Source organism: Schistocerca gregaria, chromosome 5 (genome assembly GCF_023897955.1).
Source record: "Schistocerca gregaria isolate iqSchGreg1 chromosome 5, iqSchGreg1.2, whole genome shotgun sequence".
Lineage (NCBI taxonomy): Eukaryota > Metazoa > Arthropoda > Insecta > Orthoptera > Acrididae > Schistocerca > Schistocerca gregaria.
In genome coordinates this window covers 166,105,979-166,127,578 of record NC_064924.1, presented here as the reverse complement: position 1 = coordinate 166,127,578, position 21,600 = coordinate 166,105,979, and the positions used below count along the sequence as shown (strand labels likewise).

Sequence of the window (21,600 nt, the reverse complement as noted above, 5' to 3'; positions counted from 1 at the left end):
GGAGAGTGTTTTGAAAGGAGGACATAAGTTGAACATCAACAAAAGCAAAACGAGGATAATGGAATGTAGTCAAATTAAGTCTAGTGATGCTGAGGGAATTAGATTAGGAAATGAGACGCTTAAAGCAGTAAAGGAGTTTTGCTATTTGGGGAGCAAAATAACTGATGATGGTCGAAGTAGAGAGGATATAAAATGTAGACTGGCAATGGCAAGGAATGCGTTTCAGAAGAAGAGAAATTAGTTAACATCGAGTATAGATTTAAGTGTCAGGAAGACGTTTCTAAAAGTATTTGTATGGAGTGTAGCCATGTATGGAAGTGAAACATGGACGATAAATAGTTTGGACAAGAAGAGAATAGAAGCTTTCGAAATGTTGTGCTACAGAAGAATGCTGAAGATTAGATGCGTGGATCACATAACTAATGAGGAGGTATTGAATAGAATTGGGGAGGAGTTTGTGGCACAAGTTGACAAGAAGAAGGGACCGATTGGTAGGACATGTTCTGAGGCATCAGGGAATCACAAATTTAGCATTGGAGGGCAGTTGGGAGGGTAAAAATCGTAGAGGAAGACTAAGAGATGAATACACTAAGCAGATTCAGAAGGCTGTACGTTGCTGGGAGATGAAGAAGCTTGCATAGGATAGAGTAGCATGGAGAGCTGCATCAACTCAGTCTCAGGACTGAAGACCACAACAACAACAACAACAACAACCACATGTCAGTCGGAACAAGTACGTCATGATTTAATTTTGTAGTTACATAAAACGACTTTGTAACGTCCCTACGTAATGAAATATGATTGTAATATCCGGCTGCGAGTGCCAGCGATGATGCGCTACGGTAATTTGAGACGACATCGCTCTTTGCTGTGACGACAAAGCTCTTTGCTGTGAAACAAAAGAGGATAATCTATGCTTTTTGTAACTGTTGGAAATAAGTAATGTCGATTGGACATTGTGTCGTGTTTTTTTTATGTCAGATAAGTTTTCATATAGAAATAATTTGAAGTGCAGAAGTCAACTTGTAATCGCTGATATCAAGTATAAAAAAATTTAATTTGTGTAAAAGAAGGTAAATATCATTTACGAACTTTTATTCGATGTTGGATCCCCGGACCTTCATAAATCTATTAGTGTGTTTAGCAATACAGTGCATAGTGATTTCTTCGCGAATTTAGAATACTGGGCGAATCTGCTAGTATCATGGTCCAACGACGCGCAATATTTCGCCGTCAGTTTGTATGCTCAAGACGTTCCCTAAGCGACCAGTTTGTTAGTCAGAAGGTATAATACCGCCACCGCCACTGTTGTTCAACACTCTCATTCTGAAAGTGTTTTCCAGAAAATCTTACGGCGACTGTGAGTATTTGTGTGGCCAAGAGAGAAGGAGTCTTCTTCACGAGTTACAGCAGTTTTCTCCGACTTTGCCTGGTGTTCTTTGTGAACCGGAGAAGTGGAAACCTCCGAACGCCAACTAGTCCTGTACCTAACCCGTTCTCTCCTTACAGCAGCCACAAAGAAAACATATTCATCTATAGTCAAATTTTCACAGACTTTCATCCTAGACAGGTAAAATTTTTTAGAATGTATGCATCTAGGAAAAAGAATCAAAAGAGAGTTTAAATCCAGTACCTGCCTTACCTGTGTCAAAGTCAAAGGTCAAAGTTAGCTAATTAATTAATGTTTCTTTATGAGTAGCAGTTCATTTTACACTATTGCTACAAATGCGATAGTAATCTCATCGGTCATTTGCGTGGCAACGCTCTAGATATTAGAGCGAACAATCCTGTTTAATTTCCTCCTGTTTCCATTAATAAAATTCAATAACTTCGTGATCAGCCCTGGAAACCCAGCACTACTTGCCGTGTTATCCACTGACTGTGGCGCCATTGGATGCGGTATGTTGGGGTACTTACATGATCAGCTCACCGCTCCCCCAGCTGATGCTAGCTTTCCAATCTCGGTGCCAGTAGCCTCTCAAATGGCTTCATGAGCCTACGTGCACCCTATTCCAGTCAACCCTTCCAAAGAAACATCTCTCCACTATCGGAAATCGAACCGAGGTTGTCCAGAAGGTTGAACACTCGGCTACTGAGACGTACGTCCATACCAATACGTTTGCCCTTGATTCTACTATTGTCTTCAGCGGAATTTTTTTTTTCCTGTGGTTTGCGTCTGCTGTCATGAAACTACATCCATTTGCTACAAATACCCCCAAGAAAGCATGCGACTGTTTGCAAGGATTCACGAAACAAACAGGCTCCGATGTATTGGCTCAGTTTGGAGATCTATAAGGCCTGACGCACGGAGTACAACGTCGTAACGATCACGTATCTGATTGTGGTACGAGGGGAAACATAAGAAAATGCCAGTGAAGTGCCCAATCCTTACATCTAGCAGCAAAATGATTTCGGTTTCGCTATTTATCGCTTCACCTGTTCATTTGAACACCTAAGAGTGGACATTAATTTCATGAGTCACTCCCACTATGTGAGCCGTGACGTTGTCAGGTAGCGTTGTACTCTGTAAATCTTATTGTCTCTCGTCCATGTCGTAACTGCCCGCCAACCATTCACATCTTCCAAGCATATCAATGGTCACAAACAACTAGATACAACAATTGAAATCAGCGCGCAGTGGCCGCGTGGTTTTTAGGTGTCATGTCAAGGATTGCGCGGCCCCTCCCGCCGGAGGTTCGAGTCCTCTCTCGGGCAAGGGTGTGTGTGTTGTTCTTAGCATAAGTTAGTTTAAGAAGTGTGTAAGTCTAGGGACCGATGACATCAGCAGTTTAGTCCGTTAAGAATTCACACACTTTTGAAAATTTTTGAACAATTGAAAGATGAAGTATAAGTATTTAAAAATAATTTATTTAGATGTTTTAAATATAAACAATCATTATGACATAAATATGTGCAGTCTTAAGTTCTAAGATCAATGATATGTAGTAATTACAATGCAAATAATACTGCAGCTGTAGTAGGGTCAGGTCCATAAGTAGTTACGTCCTTTTGGCTAGCCGTAGCTGAATACCAGTGGTGGGCATCGGAATGAAGGAGACTGCATTAAACTCGATCGGCACCTTCGTCTGCTCACAGCGATGAACTGCGAACTTGGACATGAGGTACGCCAGCCCGATCTTGGTCTGCAGGAGACCTAGCCGCGTACCTGAAAAATAAATGTTTGTTCAGTTGCACCGGTGTCGTATCGACGCCACGGCTTGGTGTGACTAGCTGCCAGCAGCATTGGTAAAAATGTTGTGATCTAATTGGTAACACAGAGGTGAAAATCTGTTAAGGTCACAACAGGCATGAGAATTTGAAGGAAAAAATGCTTCTGTGTTACTGTGCGGTGTTGTGATATTACCGGTTACACTAGACACTGTGAGCAATCAGACATCAAGTACTATATGCATTTCCATCTTGACTCGACGAGCGACAAACTCCCATATTCGATAAGTATTTCGATGTCTCGCACACTGGACTCGCATTCGGGAGGACGACAGTTCAATCCCGTCTCCGGCCATCCTGATTTAGGTTTTCCGTGATTTCCCTAAATCGCTTCAAGCAAATACCGGGATGGTTCCTTTGAAAGGGCACGGCCGATTTCCTTCCCAATCCTTCCCTAACCCGAGCTTGAACTCCGTCTCTAATGACCTCGTTGTCGACGGGACGTTAAACACTAACCAGATGTCTCGCATTCTGGTAAACTGCCTTCGTTCTATAAGGATGTTGGACAAATATTAGTCTCCTACAGAAGACGTTACGCCAATACCGTGTAACACCACGTCTTGTCTTGATGACGGCTTTAATTGGACGACGAAGGGAGTTCATCAGTTTCGTCATGTTTGGACGTATCCCTTTGAAGTCGACTGTTGACATCTTTGAAGATGTTTGTGTCCACAGTATTACTCGTCAAAAAGATGTAGAAGAGACCGAAAATGTTGAAATCAACATCACGGTCCTTGTTCGCGACAAAAATGGTTCAAATGGCTCTGAGCACTATGGGACTTAACATCTGAGGTCATCAGCCCCCTACTTAAACCTAACTAACCCAAGGACATCACACTCATCCATGCCCGAGGCAGGATTCTAACCTGCGACCGTAGCGGTCGCGCGGTTCCAGACTGTAACGCCTAGAACCGCTCGTCCACAGCGGCCGGCTTGTTCACGACAACCTTGAAAGGTTTTTACAGTATGTGAAGCGACAGTTTTGAATGTGGTACTGCCCACAGATAACAATTTTCCTGATTGCGTGAATAAAGGGCCTTCTGGATGCCGAAGTTTATGCTGTTGTCAAGTCGTCAGTGCACGTAAGAGTGCATAGAGACGCGGCATTTCGACGATGTCCGTAAGAGTTCGAGTGTGCTCTCCAACCACACTAAGGTTATCAATTGGTCGTCTTCACCTTAATTGCAGATGTTGAGTCTGTTCTTTCGAACATGTCTGAAAGAACAACACGATTTCCATAGTCCGTGCAGTTGCGAAGACCGCTGTGTCCGGATGGCGCAATGGTCAGCGCATCTAGATACCTACTACAATACAGACACCACATATACACTCCTGGAAATGGAAAAAAGAACACATTGACACCGGTGTGTCAGACCCACCATACTTACTCCGGACACTGCGAGAGGGCTGCACAAGCAATGATAACACGCACGGCACAGCGGACACACCAGGAACCGCGGTGTTGGCCGTAGAATGGCGCTAGATGCGCAGCATTTGTGCACCGCCGCCGTCAGTGTCAGCCAGTTTGCCGTGGCATACGGAGCTCCATCGCAGTCTTTAACACTGGTAGCATGCCGCGACAGCGTGGACGTGAACCGTATGTGGAGTTGACGGACTTTGAGCGAGGGCGTATAGTGGGCATGCGGGAGGCCGGGTGGACGTACCGCCGAATTGCTCAACACGTGGGGCGTGAGGTCTCCACAGTACATCGATGTTGTCGCCAGTGGTCGGCGGAAGGTGCGCGTGCCCGTCGACCTGGGACCGGACCGCAGCGACGCACGGATGCACGCCAAGACCGTAGGATCCTACGTAGTAGGGACAATGAATTCACGGTGTTCTTATTTCAATTTCCAGGAGTGTATAATCTTTAAATAATCCACGGCGTCTGTAGGCATACAACCCATTGACACACCTCCAACTGCAGATGACTGTCTGCAGACATTCAAGACTACTTCGCACGCTGTCTCTGGAATCAATTTTTAAAATAATCATTAATATGGGCGGGTGCCGCGGAGGGTCTTGCCGAGCTAGTGGGCCTTACAGGGACCTATTGTCGTTTTATTCACGCATGTGCCCGCATCTCGTGGTCGTGCGGTCGCGTTCTCGCTTCCCACGCCCGAGTTCCCGGGTTCGATTCCCGGCGGGGTCAGGGATTTTCTCTGCCTCGTGATGGCTGGGTGTTGTGTGCTGTCCTTAGGTTAGTTAGGTTTAAGTAGTTCTAAGTTCTAGGGGACTGATGACCATAGATGTTAAGTCCCATAGTGCTCAGAGCCTCGAGCCATTCACGCATGTGTCAACGTTGCAACACCCTATTATCACGCCATACGAGGGGGCGAAAGGGGAGGGATGAAAATGCCCATGCTACTTTGCGGGTTCGGATCGCGTTCAGATACCGTCGAATGGCTTTCAACGCTACAGTGGTTACAATCAGTGAACGAAAGCATTTATTGCTGTTGCGCTGCTCTCCAAAGGGGTGCGATCTCGTCACTGTGGATGCTTCGCCACACTGTCCTTGGAGAAGAACAGAAACGTCTGGTGGTGTCATCCTGTTGCACTCGAAAGTGTCGCTTTCAACTGAGAAATGTGTGGGAGTCAACGCCCCAAGGAAAGGGGTGGTAAGGAAAATTGATCATTTTATATCATATAATTTGCTGTTGAATGTACAGCTCGCATTTAGAAGTCGTTTAACAACTGAAAATGCTATAATCTCTTTACTCTATGATGTACTGGATGCGTTAGAGAAAAGGTTTCGTCGCTAGGCATATTTTTCGATTTAACCAAGGCGTTTGATTGTGTTGATCACAAAATGTTGTTCCAGAAGTTGGACCATTACGGAATACGGGGAGTAGCTCACAATTGGTTCACCTTTTACTTTAGCAACAGACAGCAAAAGGTCATTACTCAGAATGTTGATAATGGCTGTGACGTGGGGTCTGAGTGGGGTAGTGTCAAGTGCGGGGTGTCCCAGGGATCAGTATTGGAGCCACTCATGTTCCTTGTTTATATAAATGATATGCCCTCTAGTATTAGGGGTAACTCTAAAATATTTCTGTTTGTTGATGACACTAGCTTGGTAGTAAGGGATGTTGTGTGTAACACTGCTCGATTTCAAACAGTGCAGTCCATGGTTTGTAGAAAGTAAACTAACACTAAATCACAGTAAGACTCAGTTTCTAACACACAATTCAACAAAACCTGACATTTTAATTCGACAGAATGGACATATGATTAGTGAAACTTAACAGTTCAGATTCCTAGGTGTTCAGATGGATAGTAAACTGTCGTGGAAAGCCCACGTTTAGGATCTTGTTCAGTCTTAATGCTGCCATCTTTACTATTCGAACGGTATCTGAAGTAAGTGATCGTTCGACACGAAAATTAGTCTACTTTGCTTATTTTAATTCGCTTATGTCGTATCGGATTATATTTTGAGGCAATTCCTTCCATTCTAAAAGGATACTTTGGCTCAGAAACGGACGTTTCGAGCAAAAATTGGTGTCAGCTTATTCTCAAGAATAAGCAGCTTTCACTCAGTTAATACTCGGCAGAAATCCAAACTGGATTTGGGTCAGCCTTCCTTAACTCCTGTGTAGAGAGGTGTGCAGTATACTGATGTATCCATTTTCCATAAGCTACCACAAGAATTTAAAAATCTTAGCGATAATCCACGCGCTTTCAAATCTAAACTGAAGTGTTTCTTCATGGGTCACATCTTCTAAATGTTGACGAGTTCCTTGAAAAATTAAGCCGATTCTTACGTTATATTGTTGACTGCGGTTACTGAAACTTATAGAATGACTTTTTTGAGTTCATAAATATTTTATTTTTCCTGTTATTAGTTTTTTGTTGTAATTTCATGTACTGACACGTTCCATGAGCTTGGGGATTTGCTCTTCAATTTGGTCCAACAGAATTTGACGTGTAAATAAATAAATAATTGACGCCCTTCATACCACCCGTCGAGACCTTTTGAGCGGCGGTGTGTCTGAATTGTTTCCCTCGGCCAGCCATAAGAAAGCCGCGAGATTTCAAAGATGAGAGACGCCGTTCTATCCTCCATCAAAGTGGTGTCAAACGAAGCGTTGAAATGCGGGTAGAAGGTGTAACGACCTTCCTAACGTGTGACAGGTCGACGGTATCGCTGGTCTGAACGGTGGTGAAATTTGGTGCCAATGTGACACCTCATATGAACTTCCGAGCTGTTACCTTTTTTTCCAAGTTGTTTTTCCTTGTTGTTTTTAACTCGCCGAGTTGGAGGGTGACGTCGCAGGGCATCACGCCTTTGCACCATTACAGAGGAAGGCAGTACGCACGAGCTGAGTTTCAAACCTCTGCATCGCAATGGGAGCCTGTTACGGGGTTTCGAAAGTGTGTTTCTTTAATTCTGTTGCGCAGAATACTTCTTAATTCAGAACCAAAAATATTTTGTTCTTCTTGGTTACTCAGCAATGTTCAGAGCTTGTAAAACAAAGTTTAGTGTCAGTTCCAGTGAAACTTATTCCTAATCGGGGCATCGAACACCAACACTACTCAAAAATTCACAGAAGTACAGCTGCCAGCCGAAAGCTAGGGTTGGAGTAGAAACTTTAAGCCACTGTCGTTGCTATTTTTGTTGTTGTTGATTTCAGTCCGACCACGCCACTCCATCCCGCGCAAGCTCCTTCATCTCCGAATAGCTACTGCAACCACTTCCGTCCAGTACTCAACTTGTGATCCCTTGATGTCTCAGAATGGATCTTATCACCCGAACCCTTCTTTTAGTCAAGTTCTGCTACAAATTTATTTTCTCTCCAGTTCTGTTTCGTACCTCCACATTGGCTACATGATCAACCCAGCTAATCTTCAGCATTCTTCTGCAGCACCACATTTCAATATTTGTATTCTCGTCTCGTCTAAACTGTTTTTCGTCCACGTTTCACTTTAATACAAGGCTACACTCCAGAAAAGATTTCCTGACACTTAAATATATATTCGATGTTAACAACTTCCTTTTCGTGATGAGTGGTTTAATTGTCATTGCTATTCTACGTTTTATATCCTCCCTACTTCGGCCATCATCATCAGTTATTTTGCTGCACAAATAGCAAAATTCATTTACTACTTTTAATGTCCCGTTTCCTAATATAATTCCATCAGCATGACCTGATTTAATCCTACTACTTTCCATTACCCTTGTTTTCTTTTATCGGTGTCCGTCTTACACCCTCCTCTTAAGACATTCGTCTTCTGTCTTCTTTTCAAGACACTGTCCATTCCGCTCAGCTGCTCTTCCAAGTCCTTTGCTGTCTCTGACATAACTACAATGTCATCGGCAAACTTCAAAAGTTTTAATTCTCCTTCGTGGATTTTAATTCCTACTCCTAATTTTGCTTCAGTTTTCTTTACTGTTTGCTCAATGTACAGACAGAATAACATCAGCGACAGCCTACAACCCAGTCTCACTCCTTTCCCAACCACAGCTTCCCTTGCATGTCCCTCTACTGTTAAAACTACCGTCTGGTTTCTGCACAAATTGTAAAAAAAAAAAAAAAAAAAAAAAACGTTTCGTTCCCTATATTTTATCCCTGGCACCTTCAAAGAGTTTATTCCAGTTAACATTGTCAAAAGATTTCTGTAAGAAGGAAGCGGTCCAGTCTGATACATCGAAACCTATCCTGAAATTTTTTATACAAGAAGAATGCACCGAAAACAACATAACATTAAAACTTTGGCTGTTAAGATACGCTGCAAGAATTCCTTAAAAAAATGTTGAGAATTGCCAAATTCGAAGCTCTCCAGACGGCTGGAGGAATGTACATCCTTACCACAATTGTTGCAGTCAGGACATGCGCAACACTGCTGACACCTAGCTTTTGTTGAAGGCGTTTTGGTAAACAGGTGACATGGCACAACGCGATCGTAATTTCTAAAGCGAATTTTAGTTTCCGTTGATAGTTTCTCTTGTACAATTGTTCAAAGTTGCTATGCGCTGTAATTTGCAACTCATTTAATGTACACAATACTTTGCAGCTGCTTTTATCGAAATCGTTAAGCGTTAACAATGGTGATACAATTTAAGTTTGTGTGTGTTTCCTCCGTAAAGGTTCGTTAATATCGTCTGTCTTTGTGCAGGTTCCAGAGTTTCGCAGTAATGTGGAAGCCAATTAATGTTTTCAACATCGCAAACATGAAATATGAAAAATGTGGCATGCAATCTAAATCACCTACGTCTCCTGAAGATCTACATATGGGTTACTTATTAGTTAATCTCTTTGACATTCATTCGAAAGATGTCGAGATTTCGTTAGAAATTGTGGGATAAGAATTAGACGAAACAGGAAATAGCTGACGATTCTGAGAATTGTGGTTCGAAGCATGATTTCTGAGCTAATTAAAGTCCAGAAAGAAAATACAGTACCTTTTCAGCCAAAAGAAAACATGCGCAATATCAGCTTTCATCGACAAAGAGAAGGCTGTAAATTTTTGGGTTAAACGAAATAGGCAGGAAATGCTTGAAGTTAAGCGGCATTTGTAAAATATAAACGTGAACTGTATGACAGGAAGGAAGATATACATGAAGTACCGAAATACGCGCAGAAGTCAATCTGCCAAAAATGTGAAAGAAAAACGGTTCTAAAGATTTAGAACTGCTCGTGAGAGCCACTGCACCGTTACTGATGGAGATCTAGGAGACTGGGCCCTCTGAATTGTAAGTCAGAAGAATATTGCTGTTTTCCATGCTTATTGAGCCTGGTTAAACGGTTTCAGAAGATTGTATGGAAAAGTAAGTAGGAAAATTACGAAGTTTACTTGAATCGTACGTGTACAGGACATGTCATTAATAGGTAATACTACACAGAAATCTGTAGCTGACATAAACATGAAGGTTCTTGTTACCCCTTAAAATGCTATATATAAAAGCAAACAGTCAAGTTTCCTACAGGAACTGCGTGGAAGCCGCTCTTTATCATTTCGAGTAAAGTTTGTAGCGAGCTTTATATCTATCTTCAGGAATCTCAAGCCAAATTAGGATCAAAAATTTAAAAAGAATTATTTAGCACAATCTGGAAAAATGAGAGTGAATATTTTCAATACAACAGCCGAAACATCGTCTTACCAGTTGCAGAAAATAATTCATTGATTTTGTTGGACTCATGGTCTGGACATAACGTTATCTCTGCCTTTACGAGAACGACGAAATTTGGATACCATCTGGAACTACTAGTGTGATTCAGTCTTTCGATAACGAAATATTTCGAGAGTGTAAAGGATTTTTCAGAAAATTGTTCGACAATATAATTTCTTATAGTTCTTTATCATTTCAGGTTTATAAGCGGAACAATATTGTTAAACTTCAGTCATTTTTGCTTTGTCCGTTTGCTTTACCACGTTTCACGAATTTGATCAAGCATGCCTGGTATGCAGAAAAATGGCAATGAGCATTTCTTACCCCTTTCCAATTCTAGCTAAATAAAACTAGTATTTACAATTAAGCGCCTGAATGCATTAATTTTTCTTTCAATAGGTTTGCCTGGTGTAATGAAAACATTAGTTTCCATCATCCAATTATACACTTCATATTTTTGTGACGGTTAAGGAATAAAGAAGTTAGTAATTTATAAATTATTCGAAAATTGTCTTAAGCACCGTACCACAGGAATTGTTATAAAATATCTCATGTCAAAAAACTGAAGTCCCGACTGATGGAAGTCGTCTGTGTTGTGGTATATTGCATTGCCCTGATTTTCTTTCCTCTGCTAGCCCCTGAAATTGAGATATTCATACCTCATAAATTGGTAAGAGATGGAACGGATCCCCCGTGGTACACCAAAAAGGTCCGAACGCTGTTGCAGAGGCAACGGAAAAAGCATGCGAAGTTCAGAAGAACGCGAAATCCCGAAGATGGGCTAAAATTTACAGACGCGAGATGCGAGATGCCTTTAATAGGTTCCACAACGAAACATTGTCTCGAAATTTGGTAGAAAATCCGAAGAAATTCTGGTCTTATGTAAAGTACACAAGCGGCAAGACGCAGTCAATACCTTCGCTGCGCAGTGCCGATGGTACTGTTATCGATGACTGTGCCGCTAAAGCGGAGTTATTGAACGCAGTTTTCCGAAATTCCTTCACCAGGGAAGACGAATGGAATATTCCAGAATTTGAAACACGAACATCTGCTAGCATGAGTTTCTTAGAAGTAGATACCTTAGGGGTATCGCTTGACACGGGCAAGTCTTCAGGTTCAGATTGTATACCGATTAGGTTCCTTTCAGATTACGCTGATATTATAGCTACCTACTTAGCACTCATATACAACCGCTCGTTCACCGATAGATCTGTACCTACAGATTGGAAAATTGCGCAGGTCGCACCAGTGTTCAAGAAGGGTAGTAGGAGCAATCCATTTAACTACAGACCTATATCATTGACGTCGGTTTGCAGTAGGGTTTTGGAGCATATTGTATTCAAACATTATGAATCACCTCGAAGGGAACGAACGATCTATTGATACGTAATCAGCATGGCTTCAGAAAACATCGCTCTTGTGCAACGCAGCTAGCTCTTTATTCGCACGAAGTAATGGCCGCTATCGACAAGGGATCTCAAGTTGATTCCGTATTTCTAGATTTCCGGAAAGCTTTTGACACCGTTCCTCACAAGCGACTTCTAATCAAGCTGTGGAGCTATGGGGTATCGTCTCAGTTGTGCGACTGGATTCGTGATTTCCTGTCAGGAAGGTCGCAGTTCGTAGTAATAGACGGCAAATCATCGAGTAAAACTGAAGTGATATCAGGTGTTCCCCAGGGAAGCGTCATGGGACCTCTGCTGTTCCTGATCTATATAAATGAGCTGGGCGACAATCTGAGCAGTTCTCTTAGATTGTTCGCAGATGTTGCTGTAATTTACCGTCTAGTAAGGTCATCCGAAGACCAGTATCAGTTGCAAAGCGATTTAGAAAAGATTGCTGTATGGTGTGTCAGGTGGCAGTTGACGCTAAATAGCGAAAAGTGTGAGATGATCCACATGAGTTCCAAAAGAAATCCGTTGGAATTCGATTACTCGATAAATAGTACAATTCTCAAGGCTGTCAATTCAACTAAGTACCTGGGTGTTAAAATTACGAACAACTTCAGTTGGAAGGATCACATAGATAATATTGTCGGGAAGGCGAGCCAAAGGTTGCGTTTCATTGGCAGGACACTTAGAAGATGCAACAAGTCCACTAAAGAGACAGCTTACACTACACTCGTTCATCCTCTGTTAGAATATTGCTGCGCGGTGTGGGATCCTTACCAGGTGGGATTGACGGCGGACATCGAAAGGGTGCAAAAAAGGGCAGCTCGTTTTGTATTATCACGTAATAGGGGAGAGAGTGTAGCAGATATGTTACGCGAGTTGGGATGGAAGTCATTACAGCAAAGACGTTTTTCGCCGCGGCGAGATCTTTTTACGAAATTTCAATCACCAACTTTCTCTTCCGAATGCGAAAATATTTTGTTGAACCCAACCTACATAGGTAGGAACGGTCATCAAAATAAAATACGAGAAATCAGAGCTCGAACAGAAAGGTTTAGGTGTTCGTTTTTCCCGCTCGCTGTTCGGGAGTGGAATAGTAGAGAGATAGTATGATTGTGGTTCGATGAACCCTCTGCCAAGCACTTAAATGTGAATTGCAGAGTAGTCATGTAGATGTAGATGTATAACAATTACGTCTGCAACAGTTTAGCTGTCGATATGAACTGCAAGTTATTCAACATATTAATGGTTTGATACACTCTTGGTGTGTTTTACGTGCTTAAGATTGGCGTGTGTGTGCTTTGGACTTCACTTTATGCGGCACTACGTTGTCTTCTCTTATGCGCCGGTCCCGCGCTAGACGGGAAGGGCTGTAAAAACCATTGTCATAATAGGGTTTTCGTGGAGCAAAAGTTGGTAACTTAATAAAAAAAAAGTTGTAGTCCGCGATAGCAGCTAAAATTTTGACAGTGCATTTCTTTTGATGTATTGTTCCCGTGCGAAAACTTTCGCGGTGGGTTTCGACATATTGGACTGGACCATTCCCTTATAAGTCTACAAATGCTAGAAACGTAGGTTTGCCGTTCCTTCACCTATCTTTTAAGAGAATCCGTAGTGTCAGTATTGCTTGATATGTTCCCACTTCTCTCCTGAATCTGATCTTCCCCGAGGTCGGCTTCTGCGGGTTTTTCAATTCTTCTGTAAATAATTAGTTGCTGTTGTTGTTCTTGCATATCTAAAGCGCTCAACATCACGGTTGTCGGCGCCCGTACACTGACTGTATGAGACTAATGGGGATAGATTCGTCTCACTATTTTGCAACCATGGCTTATTGAACTTGTACTTCTGTAATATTGACACTTGTCAGTGCCTTCTATCTTTGGAGTCGGCGTTATCACATTCTTCTTGAAGTCTGAGAGTAGTTCGCCTGTCTCATACTTATAACCAGTCTGAAAAATCACGAATATTCTAAGTTATTGCACCTGAAATGCTAATTTCATGATTGTGAAATTTTTCCCGTTTAAATCAATAGTTTTATGCTTGTAAAATTGTACCAGTTTACATTTCAGCTGGGATGGTAGTTTTATGATTGTGAATTACAAATTCCCATACAAGATCTATTACTTTATATGTATACGACCAAAAATGAAGGTAACGTATCCCCTTACAGAGCCACGTCTGGGCCGTATTTCTCTAAACTTTTCAGCCAAGTTTGCTGTTGATATCCCACTTAACAATAGGTTTTCCTAAACTGATACTGGAACTTAGTTTTACAAGCTCTATGTTCCGCTGAGGAATTTCTTTGACGCTTTGATCTCCCCTTTGTCGCATGGCAATGTATAATTAATGCCTCTAATTTTATGCTCATTTAATTTAGATTACACAAATGACGATGTCAGTCGCCGAAATGCTACACACTATCTGATCAAAAGCCTCAGTAGCTTCTGGTCTTGCAGTTAGCATTACTGACTCTCGATTACAACGTCGTGAGTTCTATTCCAGATCAGCATAAGAATTTTCTCCGATCGAGACTGGATATGTGTGTTATCATTTCATCATCATCGACGTGGCAGTCGCCCAAGTGGCCTCAGGCGGTTGAAGTCCCAGGTAGGGGACTCCTGGCGAAAAATGCCATACGCACATTTCATTTTTTAATGTAAAGTATCCGGACGCCTTTTATTGAGCACCAATACGAGGTTTGACCGCCATTCCGCTTTATTACAGCTTGAACTCTGGTGGGAGACATTTTCAATAAGATGTCTGAATATCTCTCCAGGATACCAGGCTACTCTTTCTCAAGAGCCGGGAACAGAGTAGATGGTGATGTAGGGGTCAGAAGCGAAGTCGGAAGTTTTAACTCATCCTAAATGTCTTCATTTTGTTCAGGCCCGTACTCCGGGCAGGGCAGGCCAGTCCATTTCAGGGACTTTATTGTCCATAAACCATTGCTTCCCAGATTCTGCTGTATGACATGGTGTATTGTCTAGCTGGTGTAGATAATCAAAGTCTCTGAACTCTTCGTCTACCGTACGCAGAACGCAGTGCTGTAACATGCGTTCATATCCTTCCTCATTTAGCCTTTTCTTCAGCGCCATAACGGGACCACAGCCGAATCACCAAAAACTCCGCATGACCATAACACCACCTCCTCCGTTCTTTACTGAAGCTTCTAGGGGTGATAGAAGAGATATAGAAGATCCAACGGAGAGCAGCGCGCTTCGTTACAGGATCATTTAGTAATCACGAAAGGTTCAGTCTGGAACCGCACGACTGCTACAGTCGCAGGTTCGAATCCTCCCTCGTGCATGGATGTGTGTGATGTCCTTAGGTTAGTTAGGTCTAAGTAGTTCTAAGTTCTAGGGGACTGATGACCTCAGATGTTAATTCCTATAGTGCTCAGAGCCATTTGAACCATTTTTTTAAATTTTCGAGAACATACCTTCACGGAGGCGTCAAGCAGTATATTGCTCCCTCCTACATACATTTCGCGAAGAGACTATGAGGATAAAATCAGAGATATTAGAGCCCACACAGAGGCATACCGACAATTCTTCTTTCCACAAACAATACGAGACTGGAATAGAAGGGAGAACTGATAAGGGTACTCAAGATACCCTCCGCAACACGCCATCAGGTGGCTTGCGGAGTATGGATGTAGATGTAGATATAGATACACGTGATGGCAGGTAAAGTTCTCAAAGCATTCGTCAAACTCACAGCCTGTACATCGGATTACCACAGTATATAGCATCATTCATCACAACAAAGCACTCGTTCCCAGTTATTCACTAGCCAGTGGGTGGCGTCCTTTACAGCAGTCCTAGCGTCTCTTAGCATTTACTATAGAAAAATGGTTCAAATGACTCTGAGCACTACGGGACTTAACATCTGAGGTCATCAGTCCCCAGAACTTAGAACTACTTAAACCTAACTAATCTAAGGACATCACACACATCCATGCCCGAGGCAGGATTCTAACCTGCGACCGTAGGGGTCGCGCGGATCCGGACTGAGCGCCTAGAACCGCTCGGTCACAGTGGCCGGCATTCACCACAGAAATGTGTGGCTTATGAAGAACAGTTGGACCATTGCATACCATTCTTTCTGACTCCGTACAGCAATTGTGTTCCCTGGACTCCTGATACCACTTTGGAACTCAAGGCTGGTTTTTTTCCATTGATTTCGTGCGATTTTATACACCTACCCTCCGTAATTCTCGACATTTTCTGTTCGTCAGTACAAGTGGTCTCGTGGTTTAGGGTTTAGCAGTGGCTGCTTCTTCGCGTTTCCGTTAATCACATCTCTAACAGCCGACTAGGGCAGCTTTAGAAGGATTCAAATGTCCCTGATTAATTTTTTACTCCCGTGATATCCAAAGTAGTCTCTCCTGACTGACCCATTCTCCTGTTACAGCTTCTCTAGTGACATCACAATACTTCCCCCTGCGTTTACAGTGGAGATTCAACCTCTCGTGACAGGTACTAGTCAATTTCGCATTACGTAGGGGTTTCCGAATACTTTTGATCAGGTAGTGTGCATAAATAATTGTATTGCGTTATCTACACAGCTTCATTCGCAAAAAATCCACAATTATTGCAGACTCAATTAGGAAATTATTTCCTTTACTTATAAACGGAGGAGCTAATCTGCAGGCCTCAAAATGGATCCAAGGGAAAAACTGGCATAAGTGTTTCTGATTAATGTGAATGATTCTATAAAGAACATTGGCCTGCAGAGACCAAAATTTAATTTCTTAAAAAGCTAAAAATCACATCTAGCTAGAACAACTGAACGGCTAGAAAAAGAATGGACAAGGAAGTGACTTACCTATGCAGTTGCGCGGTCCTTCGCCGAAAGGCAGATACACATATGGGTTTCTCCCTGCTTTGTTTTGCTCCGAGAACCTTTCGGGGTCGAAGCGTTCAGGCTGTGGGAAGTACTCAGCGTCGTGATGCAGGGCATAGACTGGGACGAAGATTGGCGTCCCTTCTTCCACGGTGACTCCATTGTTAGGGAACTGGTAGCGGCTTGTGCAGTTGCGACCAAGGAGTGCGCCTGGTGGATACATCCTTAGCGTTTCTGCAATGAAAAAACATGTTTTCCAGGTGCTTACTCTAGACGGGTTGTAGTGTAAAAACAGCAGTCATACTTTCTTGCATCAGATGTTCTTCACATTTTTCATCCTATCACATTTAGTGACTTATCTATGGCTGATATTGTGAGCAGTAGGTCATTTAACACACTCATATATGGTCTCAATACTGATATCCATTACAACTTAACTGATATAAAGGTTCCATGTTCTATAACAACATTTGTGTTGCAGTATTACATCAGTGTATTATGTCAGATCTAGATACCACATAGATGAGATGAGAGATGGGACACTGCGAGGAGAATCTGACAGAACACTGAAAAAAGTACATCTAAACAAAGCACCTGGTGTTGTAACCGCGACTGGAATGGTCACGGGGTGGCCGAGAATGAAGCGTGGTGAGAGCAAACGAAGAGCGTCCCGCGAACAAACAGATGAACGGAAAGGACGGCCACGAAACAACGACGGACGGTCGAGCGAGACCTTACGATGACAACAAGCAAGAAGCAACGGGGTGGCAGAGACAACCAAACGAATCCAAGACGTTCACTAGTAAAGAAAAGAAAGAACGGTAAACACGCTGTCTCTTGTCGAGGCGAGATGTCAAGAGATGCACAAAAAGATTAGACTGACTGGCTGAGCTTTTTTTTCCTTTATTGAATTTCGATTCCCCTCGAAGAGGGCGGGCTTACAGCAGATTAGTACGCCGCTCTTCAGCCTACATAATTTGTTTAAAAAATGCAATTAATAAATAATAAAAGCAGGCGATAAAATCGGTGACTTATATGGTAAAATGGTGAAAAATTGGACCTTAAAACATAAAACAAAGGGTTGGTGATGCTAATAAAATACACAGAAAGCAGACAGGTAAAATAATAGACAGACAATTAAAAAACACGGCGACAGCCTGGTTTCTGTTCGCAAGAGATATAAAAACCACACACTTGTGAAAGATGCACAACACTCAACACTCACTTGAACATTGCATTAAAAAGTTGGCACAAATATGACACACCGCAGCCGAGGCCAGACGGGGGGGACCTGTACAGATGCCTGGAAAGAAATGGGGGGAAGGAGAGGAAAACAAAGTGGGGGGAGGGGGAAGGAGCAGATGGAGGACGAGGACTCATAAGAGAGGGAGGCTGGGCACACACGAGAGGGAGTGGGAAAAGGCAGAGGAGGGGAATTCGAAAGACTCGGTGGTGTGGGGGCTGGAAGGGATGCACAGAGAGGGTGGGCAGGGAAAAAAAAAAACAGGATGGAAGTGGGGGAAGAGGGAGCCCGAGGAAAGGACAGAGGAAAGGAGGGGGAGATGAGGATCAGAGTTTATAGGAGGGATAAATGGAGAGAGAGAGAGGGCATCATCCAGGAGGGGGAGTTGATGGAAGCCACCTCGGGAAAGGAGATGAAAGGAGTAAAGATGGGGGGTAAGGGGGACACAACAGTGAAGGCGCAGCAGAGGGCCGAGTTTGGAGAGGACTGGCTGAGCGAGAGGCAGGTGCTTAAATACATGATCGGGGGCTCGCCGCTATTGGCCAATGGGACCACGTGCTCCACTGTGGCGCACTCACATTAAACGTGGGCCAGGAGGCGCGCGCCGCCACGGCTTACGGCGCTATGGTGCAGAGACCTCTAGGGGTCTTCGACGTCCATGCCGCCTGGCGCGGTACCACTCGAGTCCTCCCTGGGCATGGGTGTGTGTGTTGTTCTCAGCGTGAGTTAGTATAAGTTTGATTAAGTAGTGTGTAAGCCTAGGGACCGGTGACCTCAGCAGTTTGGTCCCATAGGAACGTATCACAAATTTCCAAATTACCCTTAGGAGGGACACCCTGTACATACAGTGTGTAATGGCTATAAATGCAGATACTTTTGTGTGTGTTTACTTAAGTACCCTCAACCATTTTGCGTCCATGCGTCCACACTCGACCCTCCGCCCAGGGGAAAATAATCATCTTACCACATGTGTTTGGAGATACTACACAATGTAAAACTATAAGACTCATAATAGCCATAATTAGTAGCCTCCAAATGACGTAAACACTGATGTAAGGCCATTCAATAGACCGTTCTTAATCAGCAATAGAAATATCTGCGCTTATACCCTTTCACTGCATGTATGAGACAGGCAAAATACACTCGGACTTCAAGAATAGTTTAATAATGCCAGTTCCAAAAAAAAGCTGGTGCTCACACGTGTGAGTGCTGCAGAACTATCAGTTTACTAAGTCATTGTTGCAAAATACTAACACTAAATGCTTACAGAAAAATGTAAAGAGTATCAAAGCCAATCTCAGATAATATCAGTCTGGATTCTGGAGAAATCTAGGAATGCAAGGGGCAATACTGACCCACTGATTTATCTTAGAAGGCAGACTGAAGAAAAATAAACTTACATTCACGGTATATCGCTTGTAAAATCAGAGAAAGCTTTTTAAAATGTTAGCAGGAACACAAACTTTAAATTCTTAAGACAGCAGGGGTACAGAGAGCGAGGGATTATCTTCAACTTGTACAGAAACCAGATCGCAGTAATAAAAACGAAGAACATAAAAGACAGGCAGTAATTGATCACGACGTGAGGCAAAGCTCTAAACTGTTCCTCATGTTATACATCCTGTTCACTGAACAAGCAATAAATGTAAACAAAGATAAATTTGGAAATAAAATTAAAGTTAGCGGCCAAAAATTAAAACTACAAGATTAATTGTAATTTTGGCAGAGACGGCAAAGGACTTTACGATCAGTTGAACACAATGGATAGTGTGATGAAATGAGGACACAAGATGAATATTAACAAAAGTAAAAGAAAGGGTAACTGAGTGTGGTAAATTTAGGGGAGATAATGTCGAGGGAGCTAGGAAATCAGACATTAAAAGTAATAGACTAGTTTTGCTATTTGGGCAGCAAGATAACTGATGACTGTAGAAGTAAAGAACAATGGAAAACGTAGACTGGCAATAGCTAGAAAAGCGTTTCTGAGAAAGAGAAATATTTTAATAGATAGTTTAAATTTAAGTGTTAATCTCTATATGAAGACAATAGAAGCTTTAGTAACGTGATACTACGGATGAAGGCAGAGGATTGTGGGTATATCTAATAATTAATGAAGAGCGAACCAGGGAGAAAAGGGCATTGCGGCACAACTTGAGTAAAAGAAGGAACCGTATGATGGGACACATCCCGAGACATTAAGCAACTGTTATTTGCGCTATTCTAGTAAAAACTGGAGAGGGAGAGGAATTTACTATATAAAATGAGCTTCAAGTGGATACGAGTTGCAGGGGTTGTGCAGACTTGAAGATATTTCTACAGGATAGACTAGCATGGAGAGCATATTCAGACGTGTCTTTGTAATGAAGATAAGAACAACTATTATTCTATACTGCACTTTATTACACCAAAGGTAGGTTCAAATGGTTCAAATGGCTCTGAGCACTATGGCACTTAACATCTATGGTCATCAGTCCCCTAGAACTTAGAACTACTCAAACCTAACTAACTTAAGTACATCACACACATCCATGCCCGAGATAGGATTCGAACCTGCGACCGTAGCGGTCGTGCGGTTCCAGACTATAGCACCTAGAACCGCTCGGCCACCCCGGCCGGCTGCACTATGGGGATTTGTAGTGATAACCGAGTATTACTTTCAACAGGACTTCAAGTCCGAAAAAATAATGTTTCGTGACAGTGGAGTAGATAAGTAACGCATTGCTTAAAAACTGCGACGAAACAGAGACATTGCTGGACAGAAATAATCACAGCCAATGACGAACTACATTAAACACAGAAAATACGTAATAGAGGTGGGGTGGTATGTTTATAACGAAAAGTGGTAGAGTTTTCACCACATGGGAAAGCAGCATAACAGGCATAAAGAACGTTCATGTCTGATACAGGCCAGGTTCCGAAGATAAATGTCGACATTGGACTCCGAATAAGGAATAATCGCTCCTCTGGCACTAATTCACATTTTGCACACGTTATTCAAGCTGGCTAGTACACTTTTGAGAGTTTTTGGGGAATATTATGCTATTCCTCTATCAAGGTGGTTTTCAATCCTTGCATGGTTCGGGGAGGGGGTGTTCGTTGAGAAATGTCTCTGCCGAGAGCATCCCAGTCGTGCTCTAAATGTCCGGTGAATACACAGGCCATTCCAAATGTTCAGTGTCTTCGCTTTCCAGTGACTCCAACACCTTGTCTGTCTTCTGTGGCCGGGCAGCGTCGTGCATGTACACGAATCCGGGACCTACCCTACCCCTAAACTGACGGACATGATCCAGAATAATCTCCATGCAATACCACTGTGCTCAAACAGTACCTCGCACAAAGATATGCAGTGGTGTTCAGCCATTGTGCATAATACCTGTCCACACAACAACGCCTAGGCCGTACCATAACGTTCATGAACATTCTGTGGTGTGTAACGTGTTCCCTCTCTCTCCACACTAACTGGTGGCTATAATCATTTGCCACAGTGAAGCGGGATCCGTCGGAGAACATCACTCTGGACCACTGCTGTTGACCCCAATCAACATGCTACCTGCACCAACACACTTTTTGTCGACGTTGAAGTTGAATGCATGTAACATGCTTCCGAGGATAAAGACCAGTCGCGAACGGTGCTGACAGAGACACGTATATCGGTAGCAGTTGCGAGGTTTGCAGCGATCTGCCTAGGATTAGGATGTACATGCCTTTTCGTCACTAGGGCTATGTATCGTTCCTCTTGTGGTGCAGTAGTCTTTCTATGGCGACCGTCATGCTTTAGCATAACATTT

At 42.9% G+C, this 21,600-nt stretch overlaps 1 protein-coding gene across 1 annotated transcript in view; it reads right to left on the bottom strand.

Annotated features, from left to right (window-relative positions):
- Positions 1–2,848: 2,848 nt before the first annotated feature.
- Positions 2,849–21,600, bottom strand: part of LOC126273117 (probable cytochrome P450 6a13) — a 60,912-nt gene continuing 42,160 nt past the window's right edge. The window contains exons 7-8 of the mRNA XM_049976569.1: positions 16,552–16,803; positions 2,849–3,166 (exon numbers count right to left, since the gene is read on the bottom strand). Coding sequence (XP_049832526.1) covers positions 3,000–3,166; positions 16,552–16,803 — 419 coding nt within the window. The 3' untranslated portion in view covers positions 2,849–2,999. The remainder of the gene's footprint in view (positions 3,167–16,551; positions 16,804–21,600) is intronic.